The sequence below is a fragment of the Mastigoproctus giganteus genome, chromosome 13, assembly GCF_048544385.1.
Source record: "Mastigoproctus giganteus isolate SK-2022 chromosome 13, ASM4854438v1, whole genome shotgun sequence".
Classification (NCBI taxonomy): domain Eukaryota; kingdom Metazoa; phylum Arthropoda; class Arachnida; order Uropygi; family Thelyphonidae; genus Mastigoproctus; species Mastigoproctus giganteus.
In genome coordinates, this window is record NC_143587.1 from 9451604 (window position 1) to 9472314 (window position 20711).

The 20711-nt window shown below is 36.8% G+C and overlaps 1 protein-coding gene across 3 annotated transcripts in view; it reads left to right on the top strand.

Annotated features, from left to right (window-relative positions):
* trio (trio Rho guanine nucleotide exchange factor) overlaps window positions 1-20711 on the top strand; it is a 996553-nt gene that overhangs the window by 656244 nt on the left and 319598 nt on the right. For all 3 annotated transcript variants that reach the window (XM_090387950.1, XM_090387951.1, XM_090387952.1), the window contains 3 exons: window positions 6463-6645; window positions 10764-10865; window positions 15806-15954. In XM_090387950.1, the coding sequence (XP_090244076.1) occupies window positions 6463-6645; window positions 10764-10865; window positions 15806-15954 (434 nt within the window). The remainder of the gene's footprint in view (window positions 1-6462; window positions 6646-10763; window positions 10866-15805; window positions 15955-20711) is intronic.

The window sequence follows — 20711 nt, forward strand, 5'->3', positions numbered from 1 at the left end:
TTTGAATTTATGTCCTCTCAGGTGTATAATCTGAGCAAGAGGAAAATCCCATCAGTGCTCAAACCATTCAAGGCCTTATACACCTCAATTAGATCACCTGTGATGTTTCTGCAATTCTAAAATGTGGAGGAAGCTATTCTTTGATGTGTTTGAGAATCTCCTCCAATGTCTTTATAACCTCTTCTGATGACTGGAAATGTTTTTCTCGCAGGTTCTTCTTTAACTTTGGAAATAAAAAATAAATCTCGGGTCGCAAGATCAGGCTGTAAGGGTGGATGAGGAGCACATTGACATTAATTCTGGCTAAGTATTCAATGACAGTGTGAGCAATGTGGTCTTGAATTGTTGTGATACAGCATCCACCCACCTGCATGTAGTTGTGGCGAATGTGATCGGTTGTGACGAATATGATCCCTCAAAGTGTGCAGTACATTTCTGTAGTAAGTTTCTGTATGATGCACAACATTCTAGTATACCATTCCTTGAATGTCAGAAAAAGAGATGATCACAACCTTTCCTGCAAACACCACAACTTTTGTCTTTTTTTGTATTTGGCAATGATGTAGACTTCGAAACAGCACTTTGTTGCTTACTCTCTGGGTCGAAGTGATGAAGCCATGTCACATCCACTTTTATCACCTTGCATAGAACATCACAATCTTCAATAACTTGCTGTTGTTCAGATGTAGTAGTCTTGTGGTCCAGTGTGCAAAAACATGTGTCATATGTAAATGGTCATGGAGAATACCATGTGTGGTTCATGCTGATATTCTCAACATCTCTGCCAGTTGCCTTACTGTTATATGGTGATAGTCTCACACAATTACAGAAGCAGTGTTAATGGTTTCTATTGTGACAGCAGTGGTTGGAGCTCTAAACCACCTGCAAACTCTGCTATATGGAATATATACAGGTCTGGAGGCCTCATTTTAAGAAGGATGTAGAGCTGTTGGAACAAGTACAGAGAAGGGCAACAAGATTAGTGAATGGAACATAGGGTTGCTCTTACACAGAAAAGCTTGTTCTGCAGATTACAGTGTCTGGAGACTAGGCACCTGCGGGGTGATTCATTGAGGTGTGTAAATCCTTGAATGGTTTGAGCATGCTCAACGCTGATGGGATTCTTCATCTTGCTCAGAATAATCACCTGAGAGGGCATAAATTCAAATTGAGGAAAGACAGATGTAGGATAGATGTGTGAAAGTTTGCCTTTAGCCAGCGGGCAGTTGGTTTGTGAAACAGACTTCCATCCTTTGTTATGGAAGTTGATAGCCTAAATAAATTTAAGGCTGAGCTGGACAGGTATTTGGAACGAACGGAGGGGTGAAATGGGAGCGGTTTTTTGGCTGATGCTGCATAAGCTTGCTTTCTTGCATCATATGCCTCTACTAATGCTAACGGAAACATAGATTCTTGAAATGGAAGCAAAATTTAAGGGCAGAATATTGTTCCTTGTGTGTCACTTCCATTGTTGCATAGGCAAAAATGAACAGGCATAAACTTGACCGATCGCCAAGGTCACACCGTGTGCACAAGTCAACTGCATAGAAATAGCTAGCAGTATGATTATTTAGGAAGAATTGTGATCATTCTTTATTGAACAGCCCTCGTATTTTGATTTTTTTTTTTTTTTTTTTGTATATATTTTGTAGAATTACCATAACCTGCATGTTCTGTATATTGATCATTATAATAGTGTTTAATAAATTTGTTTATACATAAAATCACTGTATATGTCAGATTTAGCCTTTTTCTGTACGTTGCTATGAGCAAACTGCATTTAAATCTCATATTCTGCAGACACTTCACCATGAATTGCTTTGGTTTTGCACTACTCTAAATAAAAGGCATTATTCAATGGAGCAGTATATATTACTTTTTATTTAAAGTGTATGCCCCTACCCACACCAGGTTTTGACTCTGGAGTCTTCATCAGTAGGTGCATAAGCATTGAGAAAAACTCCATCTCGTCAGTGGGTTGCTGAAGTCTTCACATGGATCAGTAATAAACAGAATTGCTACATTACAAGGAGTATGAAATTGTCTGAAATGTTAAGGTAGGTTTAGTATTCATGGTTCTCCACACAACCACCAAAGGTCCTAGACCTCACCATGAGAATCAGGCGAGGTCCAGGATCTAGTGAGAACCATAATCCTACCTTCTCCAAATTTCATTTTTGGCATGATGCATATAATCCAACTAACCAGAATAGAGTATAGCAGGATCTCTCACCCCCATAGAACCAATTTCACTGTTCAATGGCCAGTTATGGCATTCTGTGTACCCTGAAAGGCGAAATTGCTGATTGCAGTTGGTGATTTTTGGCTTATACACTGCCACTCTCCTATGAAAATGGAGACATCTGGAATTCCATACATAGTGTGTTTGTGCAGACCTCAACCACTGTTAGCACCTTAAACTGTTGTTGTCAGGGATCTTGAGGTTGTCATACTACTTTCCTGAGCATCCTCTGGTCACGTGGAGTGAGATTGTATGTTCTTGCCATGCATTACATTACAGGATGGTGATGATACCGTCATGCTTCCATTTCATGTTAGCATCACTGACATCCAATAATAAAACCTTCTCAAAATCATCCAGCTCACCTCTGTGTGCCAGCACCATAATGAGAACATCTAACTTATGTGGTTCATTCGCCTTGCTTATGTATTGGTCTAGGTCACTTGTTTATCCTTATGGGGGGATGCACAGACTAAAAGGTTAACAATGGCCACAGAGAGAGGCAAAAGTGATTCTTGCACTTTTCAGTTAGAATGAGCAGCAACTTGGTCAACAAGCAAGATAATAGAGATTTCCAGAACTGCTGGGAGTCATAGTGGCTCAAGTAAATACATGGGCTGTGTTAGGGTAACTAAGAATAGAAACAGGTGCATGTATACTTGCAGGTACACCAATGCTAGGAGTATAGTTAATAAATTTGATGAACTTGAAGTGCTAGTCAAGATATCAAAGGCAGATATTTTTGGGATATCAGAAACATGGTGTCACACACATGTAAGCAGTGCAGAATTGGAATTTGGGGAGTAAGATGTGTACAGAAAGGATAGACAGGACAGGATGGGAGGAGGGGTTGTGCTGTTAGTTAAGAAACACATAAAATCTAAGGAAGTGCATCTAATTGATGTTGAGTTTGTTTGGTGTGACATAAGCACTGGGAAAGGTAATGAGAGTAGGTGTGTGTTGTAGGCCTAATAAATCTGATGAGTATAATCAGCAATTATGCAGAGAAATAGAGTGGACCAGTAAATCAGAATGTCTTATAATGGGGGATTTTAACTTTCCAGATATTGACTGGAACTTGTGGATTGGTCACTCGCACACTAGCAAGACTTTTGTGGATTTATTGGATGACTGTTTTTTACAGCAACATGTTTGAAAGGCAACCAGAGGGAGTAATACTCTTGATCTGATTATCAGCAGTGATTATTCGTGAATTAAGAATATCAGATAAAGGAACCACTGGGTGACAGTGATCACAATGTACTGATGTGGGAATTACTTAAAGATGTAGCTACGATCAAGGGTAATGGAAAGGGCTTTTTCTTTCGTAAAGGTGACGACAGGGGTTTCAGACAGTGTTTAAATTCTGTACAGTGGGATCAACTGATTAGCATTAGCATTAGTAGAGGCATTTGATGCAAGAAAGCAAGCTTATGCAGCATCAGCCAAAAAAAAAAAAAAACCCACTTCCACTTCACCCCTCTGTTCGTTCAAAATACCTGTCCAGCTGAGCCTTAAACTTATTTAGGCTATCAACCTCCACCACAAGGGATGGCAGTCTGTTCCACCAACCAACCACCCACTGGCTAAAGGCAAATTTCCGCACGTCTGTCCTACATCTGTCTTTCCGAATGTTGATGATGTTGGTAACATCTCCGTTGATGATGTTATCAACATTGAATTCTAAATGGGAAGCCTTCAGGGCTTTAATTTTGGAGGCTACTAGGCTTTTCATTCCAACTGAGAAATACTGTTCAACTGTTAGTCCTAAATGGATGTCAGATGAATTAATGAGGCTCGTTGTTGTTGTTGTTATTTGGTTTTAAGGAGCATTAGCAACTAAGGCCATATTGCTCCGGGAATGTGCGGTGGTCATTCCCTGACCTTTCCGCATCCTCCGTATTTGGTGGTGAATGAGGCTCGTGGCAGAGAAGAAAAATGTATGGGATGCATATAAAGTATCAGGTGACTCAGAAGCCTATGGCACATATAAGCTTGTCTGTAATCAAGTCACAAAGGAGGTTAGGCAGGTGAAGGCAGATTATGAGAAATCTTTAGCAAAGGATGCAAAGAAAAACATCAGAGTTCTTTACTTATGTAAACTCTAGAAGGAAAGGAATGAATCAGATTGGACAACTTAACGTAGATGGGTTGATTATTGATGATCATGCTCAGGTAGCTGATAAACTGAATTAGTATTTTGCATCTACATTCATACATGAGTGGAAGTTATTCAATGAAGGGAATGCCAGAAGTTTTTCAAACTAACAGGGAGCTAAGTGACTTTGTAATAACTGAGAACAAAGTGGAGGAAAAATTGTTGAAGTTAAACATAAGGAAGGCACCTTGGGTGGACAGGATCTATCCAGTTTTATATTAAAGGAGGCAGAAAAGGAAGTAAACTAACCATTAACCATAATCATGAAAGCTTCCTTGGACTCAGGGGAGGTCCTGATGGACTGGCGGTGTGCAAATGTATCACCAATTCATAAGGGAGGTTCAAAAGGTGACTCAAGTAACTATAGACCTGTTAGTTTAACTTGTGTTCCGGCGAAAATAATGGAGTCACTGGTTAAAGAAGCATTGCAGGATCATCTAGACAAAACTGCAGTAAAAGTTAAGACACAGCATGGGTTTGTTAAAGGGAGATCTTGTCTGACCAATTTCACGAAGGAACTGAATGCCAAAAATAATTTTGATATCATATACTTGGATTTCAGGAAAGCTTTTGATACTATTGCACATTGAAGACTGCTGTACAAATTGGAGTTTGTTTATTTGTTTGTTTGGTATTTGATTTTTAGGAGCATTAGCAACTAAGGCCATATTGCTCCGGGGATATGCGGTGGTCATTCCCTGACCTTTCCGCATCCTCCGTATTTGGTACAAATTGGCACTAAGGGTAAGTTTCTACAATGGATAAAAGGATGGTTGAGTGGGAGACGACAGAGAGTGGTGATCAATGGACGCTGCTTTTCATGGACAAATGTTATTAGTGGAGTTCCCAAGGGTTCGGTGTTGGGCCCGTTGTTGTTTTGTATATTTATCAATGATATTGATGAAGATATATCAGGTTTAATGTCCAAGTTTGCAGATGATACAAAGGTTGGCAGGGTTGATAATGACAGTATGCTACTCCAACTGGATCTAGATAAGTTGGACAAATGGGCTGAGAAGTGGCAACTGAAGTTTAACATTGACAAATGCAAAGTATTGCATATGAGTAGCAATAACCCATGAGAAACATTCCAACTGTATAATACTACCCAGTCAGGGAAGTGGAAAGTGAAAAAGACCTGGGAGTAATTGTTTAGTCAAATATGAAGTTTGCTGAACAGCGCAGACGGGCTGCCAGGGCTGGTCATGGAGTCTTATCAATGATATATAGGAATTTTGTTAGCAGGGACAAGGAGGTGATCCCGTTGTACAAGGCAATGGTCAGGCCACATCTAGAGTACTGTGTACAGGTCTGGAGGCCTAATTTTAGATAAGATGTAGAGTTGCTAGAACGAGTACAAAGAAAGGTAACAAGATTGGTGAGGGAAACAAAGGGGTGCGCTTACCAAGGAAGTCTTAAGTGCAGCGCCTGGAGAGTACGCACCTGCGTGATGATCTGATTGATGTATATAAGGCCTTGAATGGGTTGAGCAAGCTGAATGCTGATGGATTCTTCCTCTTGCTCAGATTAAGAACCTGAGGGGGCATAGATTGAAATTGAGAAAAGTCAGTTGTAGAATAGATGTGCGGAAATTTCCTTTAACCAGTGGGTAATTGATTGGTGTAACAGACTTTCATCTTTTGGGGGGGATAGTGTTGGTTTTAATTCTGCACAGTTTGGCAAAGAAAGGCTTTCCTGTGATGTCAGGCAATATTCTGCTGATCAGAGTCCAAAACTGATTCAATAATTTTACTCCTAGTGTAACAAAGTTTAAAAAAAATAAGAAATTGAAAATGACTAAAATTTACACAAAAGTTATCCATTTTGCCAGAGTTCAGAAAAACATGTCCATCATTTCAATCAGTGCAGATGCTCTCAACATAAAATATAATATAAAATAAGAATAAATAAATAATAAAAGCTCCCCTCCCCATAGTCTGTTTTCTGCAGCATACATTGTCAATAATAAAAATCAGTTGTATATTTTGGAAAATCACTGAAAATTAAATTTTATTTTTATTGAGTTTTTTTTTTTTTTTTTTTTTTTTTTTTGTGTGTGTAGGTCTCCTTGGATAAATTAGGTGAAGTAATTCTTCAAGACACTTTCCAGGTGTTTGAACCAAAAGCCCTTATTCGCAAAGGAAGAGAAAGGCATATATTTCTCTTTGAGCTCTATTTACTTTTCAGCAAAGAAGTTAAAGATTCTAATGGCAAAGCAAAGTATATTTACAAGAACAAACTAATGGTAATTACTTTTGAAATTTTATTTCATTTGACTTACATATCATAGTATGAATATTAAAATGACAGAACAATGTACAGAAGCAAATAATTTTCCTTCATAATAAAAAAAAAAAAAAAAAACCTATTCTCTTTAGTTTTATATATGTTTTTCTAGCAGTTCCAAATGCTTATCCAACCTTTTCTAAAATTTATCTATCTAGTCTTCTTGCCTTCCTTTGTACCCCTTAATAAAGTAATATATCTTTGCTTCAACAAGGTCATCAGTGATCAAATGAGATTTTTGCAGTGTGATAGTTATTTCTTTATCTTTACTTGAATTTTTGTATATCATTAACAGAACTTGTGGAAGTATTATTGCACCCTTGAGCAAACATCATGTTGGATTGGACTGTATTACAACCTCAGATCCTTTTTATCTTAAAGAGCATTGAATGTGTTACCTTCAAGCATATAATTTAACTTGGCATTTACATTTACCTTTTACCTTTTTTAGATCATTGTATATGTTTAAGACAAGTTGTTATAGCAACGTAGCATGGCTCTCATTAACAAGTGTGCTCACTCTAATATCCAGCATATTTTGTCATGAAACTTGTAATATCATTGTCAGTATCATTAATGAAAATTATAAACACTTTTCAGTCACTCTCCACATTGAACATTTCACATGTTTTTTCTCACTTCTTATGAAACAATGCAAATATAGAACAACTTTTAATCTATTTAAAACATATTGGCCTATACAGGAGCATATAATTTAACTTCTGTAACAATATGGTCATGCAAATAAACTATGAACAGACAAAATTTAACCTCAGCCCTTGTGTTACTAAACCTAATAACAACAACATTTCTTAGTGCTGCTGAGAACTGATGACCCTCCTTTGTGCAAGCAGTGTGATACCTTTTTATCCACTGAACATGTTTTAAGTGTATGTACAAATTTTAGAAATGCTTGTTTTACTACTTTTAACCATTTGACTGAGCCATATACACTCAGTCAGATTTTAACTGACAATGAAAATGTGTCAGCAGTTTTTAAATTTTTAAAAGCGATTAATATCTATGCACTTATATGAAATATCCAATTTATTTTTACTCTTATACTGAATTTTGTTTATATGTGTGTGTATATATATATATATATATATATATATATATATAACTTTTTGATGAGGTAAGCTTTTTAAAGGTTATCAAAATCCTGATCTTTTTTGAAATTTCAAATCCTGATCTTTTTTGTTGTGGCACATTATAACCTAGTCGTTTTTGTGCCATAAAAATCAAATCAAGCAGAATCTAAAAACTTTAGTAGCAATGGTATTAAAAGAGGAGATTGAGCACTTGGTGTTAATAGGCTTTTTCCATTTTATTAATTTGTGTTGTGAAAGGTTGGGGAGCTGAGATGGCATGCCTTTTTGTGAAAGTGAATGAATATTTGGTGGAAGTTTACTACTATCTAAAAAGAATAAAAAGGAACAAATTTCAACAGTTTCAACTGATGCATTCCACTGAGTTAAAAAGCAGTTTGTAGCATGTGTGTAGTAAATGTGTAACTAAAACACATTTACTACAGTTTGTAGTAAATGTGTAACTTGTATTGCAGTGGCAATACAATTTGAGAGATCTATTTAAAAAAGGGATTAGAAGTGGTAAAAAAAGGCATATGAACACTTTTCTGGATTACCATATTGAAAACAAGTGAACACTAATGAGTTGCATTGAATCATGTCCAAAAGTTATCCTCACTAATGTAGAAAGTCTGTTCATGTTGATCTCTTCTGGCTTGAATAAACCATTTGCTTGTTTCTTTTAATGGTTATGCCAACATTTGAAAATCCAGTCATACCTCCTCATTCCTGTATATATACTTCACATTCATTTTTGAGGTCGTTAATCCTAACGTATTGAAGAATGTGATGTGTACTTTTTATACCAACAGTTGTTGAGTCTTCTTCTTTTTCACTTTTATTTTTAGAAGGAAATTACCAAAGAAGACCTAATCAGCAGATTAATTCTTATGTAGTCATTGACATTTCTTTTGCCAAGGTCAAGGAAAGTTTAAAACAAAAGATTCTGCTCTTTTGTTTTTTTGAGAAAATACTTTTTTGCTTCTGGATGTGACTACATGGTGTACAAGTTAGTAGTAGTAGTAGTAGTAGTAGTAGTAGTGGCACTTGATGCAAGAAAGCAGTGTAGGAGCTTATGCAGCATCAGCCAAAAAAAAAAAAAAAAAAAAATCACACCATACCCTCCAATTGCCTGTCCAGTTCCTCCTTAAATTTATTTAACCTATCAACTTCCACAACGACAGATGGAAGTTTGTTCCAGCAATTAACAACCCGCTGGCTAAAGGCAAATTTCCACACATCTAATCTACATCTCTCTTTTCTTAATTTGTATTTATGCCCCCTTAGGTTCGTAATCTGATCAAGTGGAAGGATCCCATCAGAATTCAGCGTGCTCAACCCATTCAAGGCCTTATAGACCTCAATCAGATCACCGCGCAGGTGCCTAGTCTCCAGCCACTGCAATTTGCAGAACTTAAGCCTCTCTTGGTAAGAGGATCCCTTCATTCCCCTCACCAATCGTGTTGCTCTTCTCTGTACACGCTCAAGCAAATCTACATCCTTCCTAAAATGAGGCCTCCAGACCTGTACGCAGTACTCAAGACGTGGCCTGACCATTGCCTTATACAGAGGGACAATCACCTCCTTTTCCCTGCTAGCAAAATTCCTATATATCATTGACAAAACCCCATGACCTGCCCTAGCAGCCTGTCTACATTGCTCAGAAAACTTCATATCTGACTGCACAATTACTCCCAGGTCTTTTTCATTTTCTACCACCTTAAGTGTAGTACCACACAGTTGGTACGTTTCTCTGGGGTTACTTCTACCCATATGCAGTACTTTGCATTTGTCAAGGTTAAACTTCAGTTGCCACTTCTTAGCCCATCTGCCCAAATTATCTAGATCCTGTTGCAGTAGCACACTGCCATTACTGTCATTAACAACCCTGCCAACCTTCGTGTCATCTGCAAACTTCGACATTAAGCCTGATATACCTTCATCAATATCATTGATAAATATACAAAACAACAGTGGCCCCAACACCGAACCCTGTGGGACTCCACTAATAACATTAGTCCACGAAGAGCAGCACCCATTGAAAAGTGATTTTCTTATAAATGCTGAGCTAGCAGAAAGTTTCATTAGTTGGCAGTGTATCGTTTTCAAATTCAAAGCTTTTTTTTGTGGACAAGTTTCCAACACTCCTGACATCATTAAAGATAAATAAAGAAATAGATGAAGCAGTAGATGTTTTGCAGCATCAGTGTGAAAACTCAACAGATGCTGTTATGAAAGAAGTACACTGATGTATGGTGTTTCTTGGTTGAGGACAAAGAATTTTTATGTGCACAAAGAACCACAAAATATAACAAATTATGCCAACTTGTGCTTGGTATTTTAACAATTAATCACCTAGTGGTACTGAGTGTGAGAGGTGGCTGTTCAGCCATGTGAGAAAAACAAAGTCTGAGCTCAGTCAAACAAAGTCAGGTCTCTTTCTGGTGAAGCTTTAGAAATGCTCTTGATAGCCAAGTCTAGACAGCAGGGCCATTGTTATATACTAAACTTTACTCAGTATTTTGGAAGAGGTCAAAGTCTGACAAAAGTATCTTTCTTGAAGTAATCAAAATCAGTTGATGAAAATTTAAGAGACATCCACATACAGAAAATAAATCCAAGGTTGTTAATGTTTTCATGTTGTAAGCTGTGAAATAAAAAAAAATAAAATAAAACACACAGCTTTTTTTCTGTTTTCATCCTACTTACAATTACTTGATCTCTACCTTTATGAAAATTAAAAGTTGGTAGCTATGAATGTGTATCTGTAACTATTATACTTGTTTAAGTAAAAATTTCATCTTTACGATCTTACATTGTAAAAGTAAAGTTTCATCCTATATTAAAACTCAACTTATGCAGCAAGATTGGTTTTATATTACATTGTAAGTAGCTAATTTTTTCTTATTCTCTCTCTCTCTCTCTCTCTCTCTCTCTCTCTCTCTCTCTATGATCTTCTATTTCCTCCATTTTTTCTCCCTTCTTTTAGACATCAGAAATAGGAATCACAGAGCATGTTGAAGGGGATGAATGTAAATTTGCTGTCTGGACAGGGCGAGCCCCTCTAGCAGAAAATAAAATTGTCCTCAAGGTAAAGTATTAAAAAATTTTGTAAAGGATAGTCTCAAAATAAGAATTACAGCTTTTCATATTGTTGAAATTTATCATTTCTAATAGAGTTTATAAACTAACATTTGAGTTTCATTCTTATATTAGTAACTTCCAAAAGTATATAAAAGTTATCAAGAATGTTTAAGTTAAAAAAATTTTTTCGCAATATATAAATGTGTCCTGCCATATTTGACATTGTAGAATTGAATTGTAGGATGAATCTATCACTTGTTTTGAAATGATGTAAAAAGAGCTGAAACCAAGGTCAGTAACCTTTAGCCAATATCAGTAAATTGAGAGTTTTTATGAATGATAGCCAAGATGATAGTATAGACATAGCGCTTATGTCTGCACAAGTTTTATTTATTTACCTTTTAAATTACAGAAAACGTTTAGTTTCTTCCACCTGCCTGGACATATGCTTCTGCAGTGCATAATAAGTATCATTGAACTTGATCAGTGATATCGGGCAATTTCAACACTAGGAGTAATTGACAGCACTAATCTTTTCTTCATAGATTTTCTGGAGGTTGCTCGTATTGAGCATTGCTATGTCGATCAGGTAGGTAGCAATTTCCTTCTAGCTGTGAAAAAATCGCCTCTAGCTTTTCCTGGCCCGTCGACCTTTCATCTACACATTGTGCCCTTTCCTTCTGGTAAGGGGTTGGAAGTCTGAAAGCCCATGTAGCAGACACTTTATTCATATGCAACTGTTAATGGATGATGTTCTTCACTAATTTGGAGCTCTGCAGCTAGATCTTTGATGCTAATTTGGTGAGCTTCCAAGATTGAATGCCTCAATTTTTGCAACACTTATGTTACAGCAGTTGCTTGGCACCTTAGAATTTCTTCATCATACACTGAGGTTATTATTATTATTATAACCGTAGTGCATGAGGAAGAATTGAATTGTTTATACCAATGTGCAACAACATGGCAGTGTTTTTCCTTGCAGAAAGAGAAACCAAATAAGTGATCTGTATTCTAGTTTATCCATCATGATTAAACTTTATCCATTGAACCAAATCAATGCCTAAATGACCACTCACTTCAACCGTGTACTTAGAAGGGTTGTTTGTGAGAAATAAATCAAGCATGTTGGCTGCATGGTTAGGATTGTCTGGTATTCTTGTAGGTAAATGAATAATCTGCTCAAGGTAATTAGTAATTGCAAAACTTCAGCATCTCGACCAGCTGGGTCGGTGAAACTAGAAAACAGAAGCCAGTTGGAGGTGTCCTCAGTGTTAGGAAAGTTGGACTGGAGAAAGTCAAGTTGCAAAGAGAGGAAGTCAAAGAGCTCCAAGTGATTAGAGGAGTTGGGAGACTGGTAGAGACAACAGATGAATTTGACACAATGTGAGGTAGAGACATTTTTAGCCAGAGAAGATCAAAAAGAGGAGATTTCAAATTATCAAGTCTCTGACAGGGAATATCGGAACAGACATATGCGCAAGCACCGCCTTTAAGGTGAACAGAATCATACAGCGAATAATTTGGGCAACTGAGATGAGCAGTGGTTGAATCAACCAATAACTGAGATTGTCAGAAAATGATCATACGGTTTGGCAGACTACAAATGGAAATGGACATCGTTGAGATTAGAATTAAGACCACCTATATTTGTGAAATGAACTAGGAAGTGTTTGGGAGGTTTAAATCTTTTTGCAGATAAGCTTACTGTGTTAGTTTGACAATTCATGGTGTATTCAATAGTAAGAAAAAGTTGTTGGGGGGGGAGACATGCTGTATGAAGAAATGAAATTTTTGGATATGGCATGCACATGTTACCCAGATCCTTGATATAATGTGGCCTCGACAATGCCCCCCCCCACGCATACACACTACTCGGACTCCCTCCAGTCGCTATCTGGTAGAGTAGAGGTAGCAAGATTATACACTAGCTGATCCATTTAGGCCTAAACCTTGAACAATATTTCTTAATAGGTATGAAACTTTTAGTAGCATCCACGATTAATTCCTTGAACGCTTCCCACTTAGAATTTACTGTTGGTAACATCGTCAGTTGATCCCACTGTACAGAATTTAAAAACTATCGGAGACCACGGTACTCACCTTTACGGAAGCAAAAACTCTTTCCTTTACCCCTGATGGTAATTAAATCTTTAAGTAAATCCCATATCAGTACATTGTGATCACTGCCACCTAGTGGTTCCTTTATCTGCAAATTCTTAATACACAAATGATCACTGCTGATAACCAGATCAAGAGTATTACTTTCTCTGGTTGCCTCTCGAATATGCTGCTGCAGAAAACAATCATCCAATAAATCCAAAAAGTCTGACTAGTGTGTGAGTGACCAACCCACAAGTTCCAGTCAATATCTGGGAAGTTAAAATCCCCCATTATAAGACATTCCGATTTACTAACCCACTCTATTTCTCTGTACAATTGTTCATTGTAATCATTCGAGTCATTAGGCGTATAACACACTCCTACTCTTTGTGCTTTTGCAGTGCTTATGTCACACGAAAAGTAGGTTTAATGAAGTGACTTTCATGAGTTTCCCCTCCCTGCTTGTGTTTTTTTTCTTCTTTTTTTTTTTTTTTCTTTCTTTGCAGAGGGAAACAAACTCAGGTCCAGTGTTATAATACTCTTTATTTATAAATGCTTATAGTTTTTTTAAATTTCAACTTAACTGTGATTGTTTCCATTTTAATTTATTTTTGTCATTGTCGATTCAGTTTTTTGTGCTACTTTCTGCCAGTCATTATGATTTAATACTTATAACAAGGCTCTGAATTACCTATGGTTTACACACAAATACCTGTGTCTGCTGAACACCATTGCGTGAAATACTGTTGTTTTAATTGCCTGGAATTCTACAGGTTCCAGGTTTCGTTTGGACCCTATAGAATTCTGCAGAACAGGCAGGAAAGCAATCAGCATGGATTCCATGATGCAAAGTACTCAAAGTACTTTCACTAATCTTTGCTGGAAAAAGACCTTTTATAGTGGAGAGAGGCTTCATGAATGATTGATGAAACATATGAAATTATCTATTTCAAATCACATGATTGTTGACTAGAAAAAATTTCGAGCCTAAAAACAAATAAATGTCATCTACTCCTAGAGCTGATAGCACATGCCCAGTAATTTTGAGAGGGGTGACCAGAGAGTACATTGTACTATTAAGGTTAATTACGATAGCATCATTGGATTCAAAAGAGGGATAAATAAAGGCAATTCTGACAGCGAGGTCAGTAATTATAGGCCAATTAGTCTGCCTTCGGTGGTACAGAAAATCTTGGAGGCAATGATTAAGAGTTTAATCCTTTACATTTAGATAGAATGGCATTCTTGAAGGACATGCAACATAGTTCTGTGGGGGAAATTCATATTTAACTAACCTAGTTAACTGTTTTGGCACATTATTATTATTTATTATTATTATTTTTTAGCATTACTTGCGGCATATTATGCAAGAAAGAAGCTTATACAGCATCAGCCCAAAAGGGGGGGGGGAACTTTCTAATTCACCCATCCAGTCACTCCAAATGTTTGTCTTGTAGAGCCTTACATTTATTTAAGCTATCAACTTCCACAACAACAAATGGAGGTCTGTTCCAGCAATCAACTACTGCACATTTCTCATAAACTGGATGTAGGGAATAATTTCAACATAGTTTAGATTGGCGTAACCTCAGTAGTGGGATCCCCCATACATTAGTTCTCAGACAACTGTTGTGTCTGATTTTCATAAACAACATTGACCAGGAGATAGAGGATGTGATGTCAAAATTTGCAGATGATATAAAGATGGGAGAGTCATTAATGATAAATGCCAAGAACTCCTTTTCGAATGACTTCAGAGATGGTCAGAAAAGTGGCAGCTATGTTTTAATGCACCAAAACGCAAGTTTAGGGAATAGCAACACAAAAATAACTTATACACTTGGTGGGGTTGAATTAAAAACAGTAGAGGAAGAAAGATCTGTGAGTTATGATATGGGCAGATATGAAGTTCTCTGAGCAGTGTAAACAGAATCTAGGAAAGCTTGTGGTGTCCTATCAGTGATTTATCAAACAACATCCTGTATAGATAGGAAGTCATAATCCTATATATGACAAAAATAGTTGCCTTTTACAAACTTCATACTGCATTCATTCAGACCTTAAGGTTACTAATGTGTACCCTTAATGCATTGATATCCTTTTTTAACAGATGTTTGTCTGAAAGATTTTTCCTCGGTCCTGGCTTCCTTGTTCTTTTTAGTTCCAAAAATTAAGGATCTGAAACTTTCCAAAGATTGTGCCATTCAGTTCTTTTTCTGTCCTTTAATTAATGCAAAAGACTCTTCTTCCACTATTCTCTAGGCAGATACTTCCCCTCATAGTTCCCCTATATTTACAGTGGAACTTATTAATGGTGCAAGGAAGCCTGAGGCTTATGCTGCACCAGCCAAAAAAAATTCTGAGTTACCCAGAGAGAGAGAGACAGAAGTAGAAAGGAATCGCCAAGAAAGAGAAGAATGATGATATCCAGCTCAGGACCCTGGGTGTGCCGAGCCCATACTCACCAGATGTGAACTTGGTTGATGACTTATCAAACCAAGAATTGTAATCTCTTCTAAGAGATGACAAAAATATAATATAATGTATATAATATAATTTGTTAATTTAAATTATATAAGATTTTGATTACTGATATAAAAAATTTCTTTTCTGTGTAGAAATAATACACATTTCTTGAGATAACTGTGAGAGAACAAATTATTAAAAACTGGTCATGAAAATTTGTCTCTTCTCTCTCTCTCTCTCTCTCTCTCTCTCTCTCTCTCTCTCTCTCTCTCTCTCTCTCTCTCTCTCACACACACACACACACACTTTATTTTTTTATGAATTTGCTTTAGTTTTTAATGATAAGAAGTTTACTGAAAAATACTTATATTTGATTATTAGGCTACATCTTTGGAGACAAAACAAACTTGGGTAAAGAAGTTACGTGAAGTAATTCAAGAAACCTATTTCAGCAGTGCTCTTTCTACTTTAAATTTAACAAAATCTCCAGCAAAACTAACTTCAAAATCCATTAGTAATAGGTCCAGCAGGTTAGTTTTTATTTTATTGTACAATTTTTTAATGCACAAAGTGTTACTATTAAGCATTCTTTATTCTTCTTATTTATTGCAGTGAATATGATTAATATGACTAACTAATCGCATTTATATCTGAAATTGAAAGCCTATGTTGACCTTTTAAATCTTTAAGGTGTTTAATTAAAAAAAAAAAAATTTCTAACAAAAGTATTAGAGCAAAAGCTTTAAGCTGTGGAAATAATGCAACCATCATATTACTAGCACAATAGCATCACTTTATACATGGCCATATAACTGAAAGCAAATGGAATTGGCCTAAAATTAAATTCATCATTATTCTCGTATTGTGAATTCCTTCCCATTGAGTTACCTTGAAAAAGTATCATTTCCATAGAAGAAGTATACTGCTATTCATTTTCAGTTAAGTGCCACTATCCAGGTCACACCATTTTGGAGATTGTCTCCTAATTAGTGGATAAGTAACCACCTTGACTGTAGGAAGTGACAATTAAGTTGACTTCCAGACTGTTTGCTTTCAGACAGTAATTAACAGCTATATACAAAATGTTGCACTACCAGTATATGATATTATTCTGTATTACCATAGCTTGAAATTTTCGCTAAAATTGCATGGAGATTTAACTCCTCACAACTTTAGCATTGTTGAAGAAATTCAACAATACTAAAGTTGTGAATTTTATTTGCATAAATTTACAAATTTCTGCAAACGAAAATAATGCTTTTTCTGCAAACTTATTTTGCTCTCAATTATAATTGAGAGCAAAATATACAATGTAATAATGTTTTTTATGGAAACTCATTTTGCTAGCAATTATACAGCTATATTCAGAATAAGCATATCTATATACTGTTGTTTTATCAGTACAACAGTTCAGTTTACTCGTGTTTCCATAGCTTTAAGCTTTTGCTCTAAAATTGCATGGAATTTTAACTACTCAGATCTTTTGGCATTTCTCATATCATTTAAACAAGTCACAACTAAAGAATCATGCAATAAAGATTAATTAATTAATCCTATTGCTGCCAACTCTCCAGATTTAAAATGGAGAATCCATCTTTTTTACTCAATTCGACCTTTCTCAATCTCACTGTCATCATATAGTTGGCAGCGGAGCTTCTCTTTCTTTTAAAACTACTTTAAATCCCCCCCCCAAATTTCTAAGTATTTTCACTAACAAATTGGCCATCAAGTGTGCTATGATAGTTTACATTTCAAAATATAAACATGCCATAATAGTGTTTCATTGATTTTGTGGTGCAGAGCTAATTAACAATATCTTTCAGTAAGATGCCAAAGAAATATGGCATAAAATTCCAGAAGACATATTGCAAAATTTTGCATCTATGTAAAATCTAAAAAAGTTATTACTTTTTCTTTGTGTGGCATGTGTAGTGATGTGATATTTTACTTTTAATCAGCAGAAAATGCAATATAAACAGACCTCTCTCTCTCTCTCTCTCTCTATATCTATCTATCTATCTATCTATCTATCTTATGTACTATGTAATTCAGACTTATCTGCTGGAAAATGCAGAAAAGGGCAACAAGATTTGTGAAGAGAAAAAAAGTGTGGTCTTACCAAGAGAGGCTTCAGTTCTACAAATTGCAGTATCTTGGAGATTAGGCACCTGTGAGGTGATCTGATCAAGGTTTTAAGGTGTTAGTAATAATTTATTATTATTATTATTATTATGCCTGTCTTCCAGCATGATGAATATGCATTTGCACCTACCAAGACAGGACTCGAATTTGGGACTATCATGCTCCTTTATTATTATTATTATTATTGGCATACAATGCAAGGAAGCAAGCTTATAAGGCATCGACCAAAAAAAAAAACCAAAAGCCCTTCCATATCATTTTTCCACCCCCTCCAATAATTTGATCAGTTCTTCCTTGATTTTATTCAAACTTCCCACAATGATAGATGGAAGTTTGTTCCAACAGTCATCTACCCATTAGCTGAAGATAAACCTCTTCACATCTATCCTTCAACCATCCTTCCTCATTTTGAATTTATATCCCCCCCCCTTATGTGTGTAGTCTGAGCAAGAGGCAGAATGCCATTGAGCTTGCTCCACCCCAAAGCCTTACAAACCTTGATCAGATCACCTCCCAGGTGCCTAGTCTGCAGAACTGAAGCTGGTCTTGGTAGGACCATCCTTTAATTCCCTTCACTAATCTCATTACTCCTCTCTGCACCCACCCATTCAAACAGTTTTACATCCTTCCTAAAATGAGGCCTCCAGACTTGTATGCAGTACTCAAGATGTGCCTTATGCAATGGGATAATCATTTCCTTGTCCCTGCTAGCAAAGTTCCTGTATATCATAGACAAACTCCATGAGCTGACGTGGCAGCTTGTTTGCATTGTTCAGAGAACTTTATATCTGACTGCACAATTACCCACAGGTCTTTTTCATTTTCTCCTGCCCTGAGTGTAGTACCAGACATGTTCATTAATCTGGGATTACTGCTACCAGTATATGAATCCACCTTGGATGAATCCATTGACATTACTGACTCAGCACAGGTGTTATTTTTTATTTGTGTTATAAATGCGTTGATGCAGTACCTTGCATTTATCAACGTTAAACTTCAAGTGTCATTTCTCAGTCCATTGGCCTATTTTTTTTAGATCTTGTTGCAGTAGCTTACCCTGATTACTGTTGTTACTGACCCTCCTAACCCCTCTATCATCTGCAAACTTAGACATTAAGCCTGATATACATTCGTCAATGTCATTAATAAATATAGCAAACAAATGGCCCACTGAAACTTGGAGAACTCCACTAATAGCATTAGTCTATGAAGGGGGATTGTCCATTAATATTAATTCTCTGTCTTCCCCATTCGCTCATCCCTTTATCCTTTTTTATGACAGTATCAAAGATTTTCCTGAAGCCGACCGTGCTAGCCAGGTGGGTAAAGTGCCCACCTGGCAACCCAAAGGTCGCGGGTTTGATTCCCGCCTCGGGCTTGGAGCAAAGTACTGCAAAAACCTTGGGAGGTGCATTATGGCCACAGAAACCTATGCGCCAACAACTACCAAAAAAAAAAAAAAAATTTTCCTGAAATTCAATAGTATATGATGTCAAAATTATTTTTTGCATACCATTCCTTTGTTACTGCATTATAATATCTAATCAGATTAAGGGAAGCAAAGAAGTAAGCAAACCCTTAGCCACAATTAGTTGCAGTCCTCTGAAAAGGGCAGGGAGGGATCACTTCCTGCACTGGATACATTTTCAGCAATGTTATCAGCATTTCCCCACCTTTCTAACCAACTGCAAAAATTCAAATCATAACTCTCTAACTAATTATGCCAGGATTTTTAAAAAAATTTATTTCTTGATTGTTTATTTATTTTTTATGTTTCTGATTTGTTCTGAAATTTTACTTTACCCATTGAATATATAACATTCTAACAGTCACAAATCAAACAGAGAAGGGAGGTGGAATGTCAAAAAAAAAAAAAAAAAATCCGAAATTTTAAGGAGATAAGTGAAGACTGCCCTTGTAAATGGAGAATAATTATAAATGTCATTGAGACGGTAAGTCTCCCTTCAGCATAAACTTATCCTAAATAAATTACATAACTGACTAAAAAAGAATTCAGAAGTGAAACTCTGGGAAACCAGATGATATGATTCCTTTATTTTTTCCTAAAAAAAAAACACCACTCCCATTTCACCCCTCCGTTCGTTCGAAATACCTGTCCAGTTGAGCCTTAAATTTGTTTAGGCTATCAACTTCAACAACAAGTGACGGAAGTCGGTTCCACCAACCAAACACCCGCTGGCCAAAGGCAAATTTCCGCACATCTATCCGACATCCGTCCTTCCTCAATTTGAATTTATGCCCTCCGAGGTGATTATTTTGAGCAAGATGAAGAATCCCATTGGCATTGAGCATGCTCAAACCATTCAAAGCCTTATACACCTCTATCATATCACCTCGCCGATGCCTAGTCTCCAGACTCTGTAATTTGCAAAACTTAAGCCTTTCTTCGTAAGAGCAACCCTTTGTTCCATTCACTAATCTTGTTGCCCTTCTCTGTACCCATTCCAGCAGCTCTACATCCTTCTTGAAATGAGGCCTCCAGACATGTATACAGTACTCAAGATGTGGCCTAACCATTGCCTTATACAAGGGAATAATCACCTCCTTATCCCTGCTAGAAAAATTCCTGTATATCATTGACAAGACACCATGAGCTACTCTTGCAGCTCGTCTGCACTGCTCAGAGAACTTCATATCTGCCTGCACAATTACCCCCAGGTCCTTTTCATTCTCCACCACTGTCAGTGGTGAAGAATGAAAAGGACCGCAGAGTTGATATGTTGCTCTGGGGTTACTGTTTCCCATATGTAGTACTTTACATTTGTCAATGTTAAACTTCATTTGCCACCTCTCAGCCCATCTGTTCAACCTTTCCAGATCCTGTTGCAGCAGCATAGCGTCAGTAGTGTCCTTAACAACCCTGCCAACCTTTGTATCATCTGCAAACTTGGACATTAAACTTGATATCCCATCATCAATATCATTCATAAACACCGAAAACAACAACGGACCCAACACTGAACCCTGAGGAACTCCACTAATAACATTAGTCCACGTTGAGCAGTGTCCATTGATTACCACTCTCTGTCTTCTGCCACTCAACCATCCCCTTATCCATAGCAGCAATTTGCCTCCAATGCCACACTGCTCCAATTTGTGCAGCAGTCTTCCATGTGCAACAGTA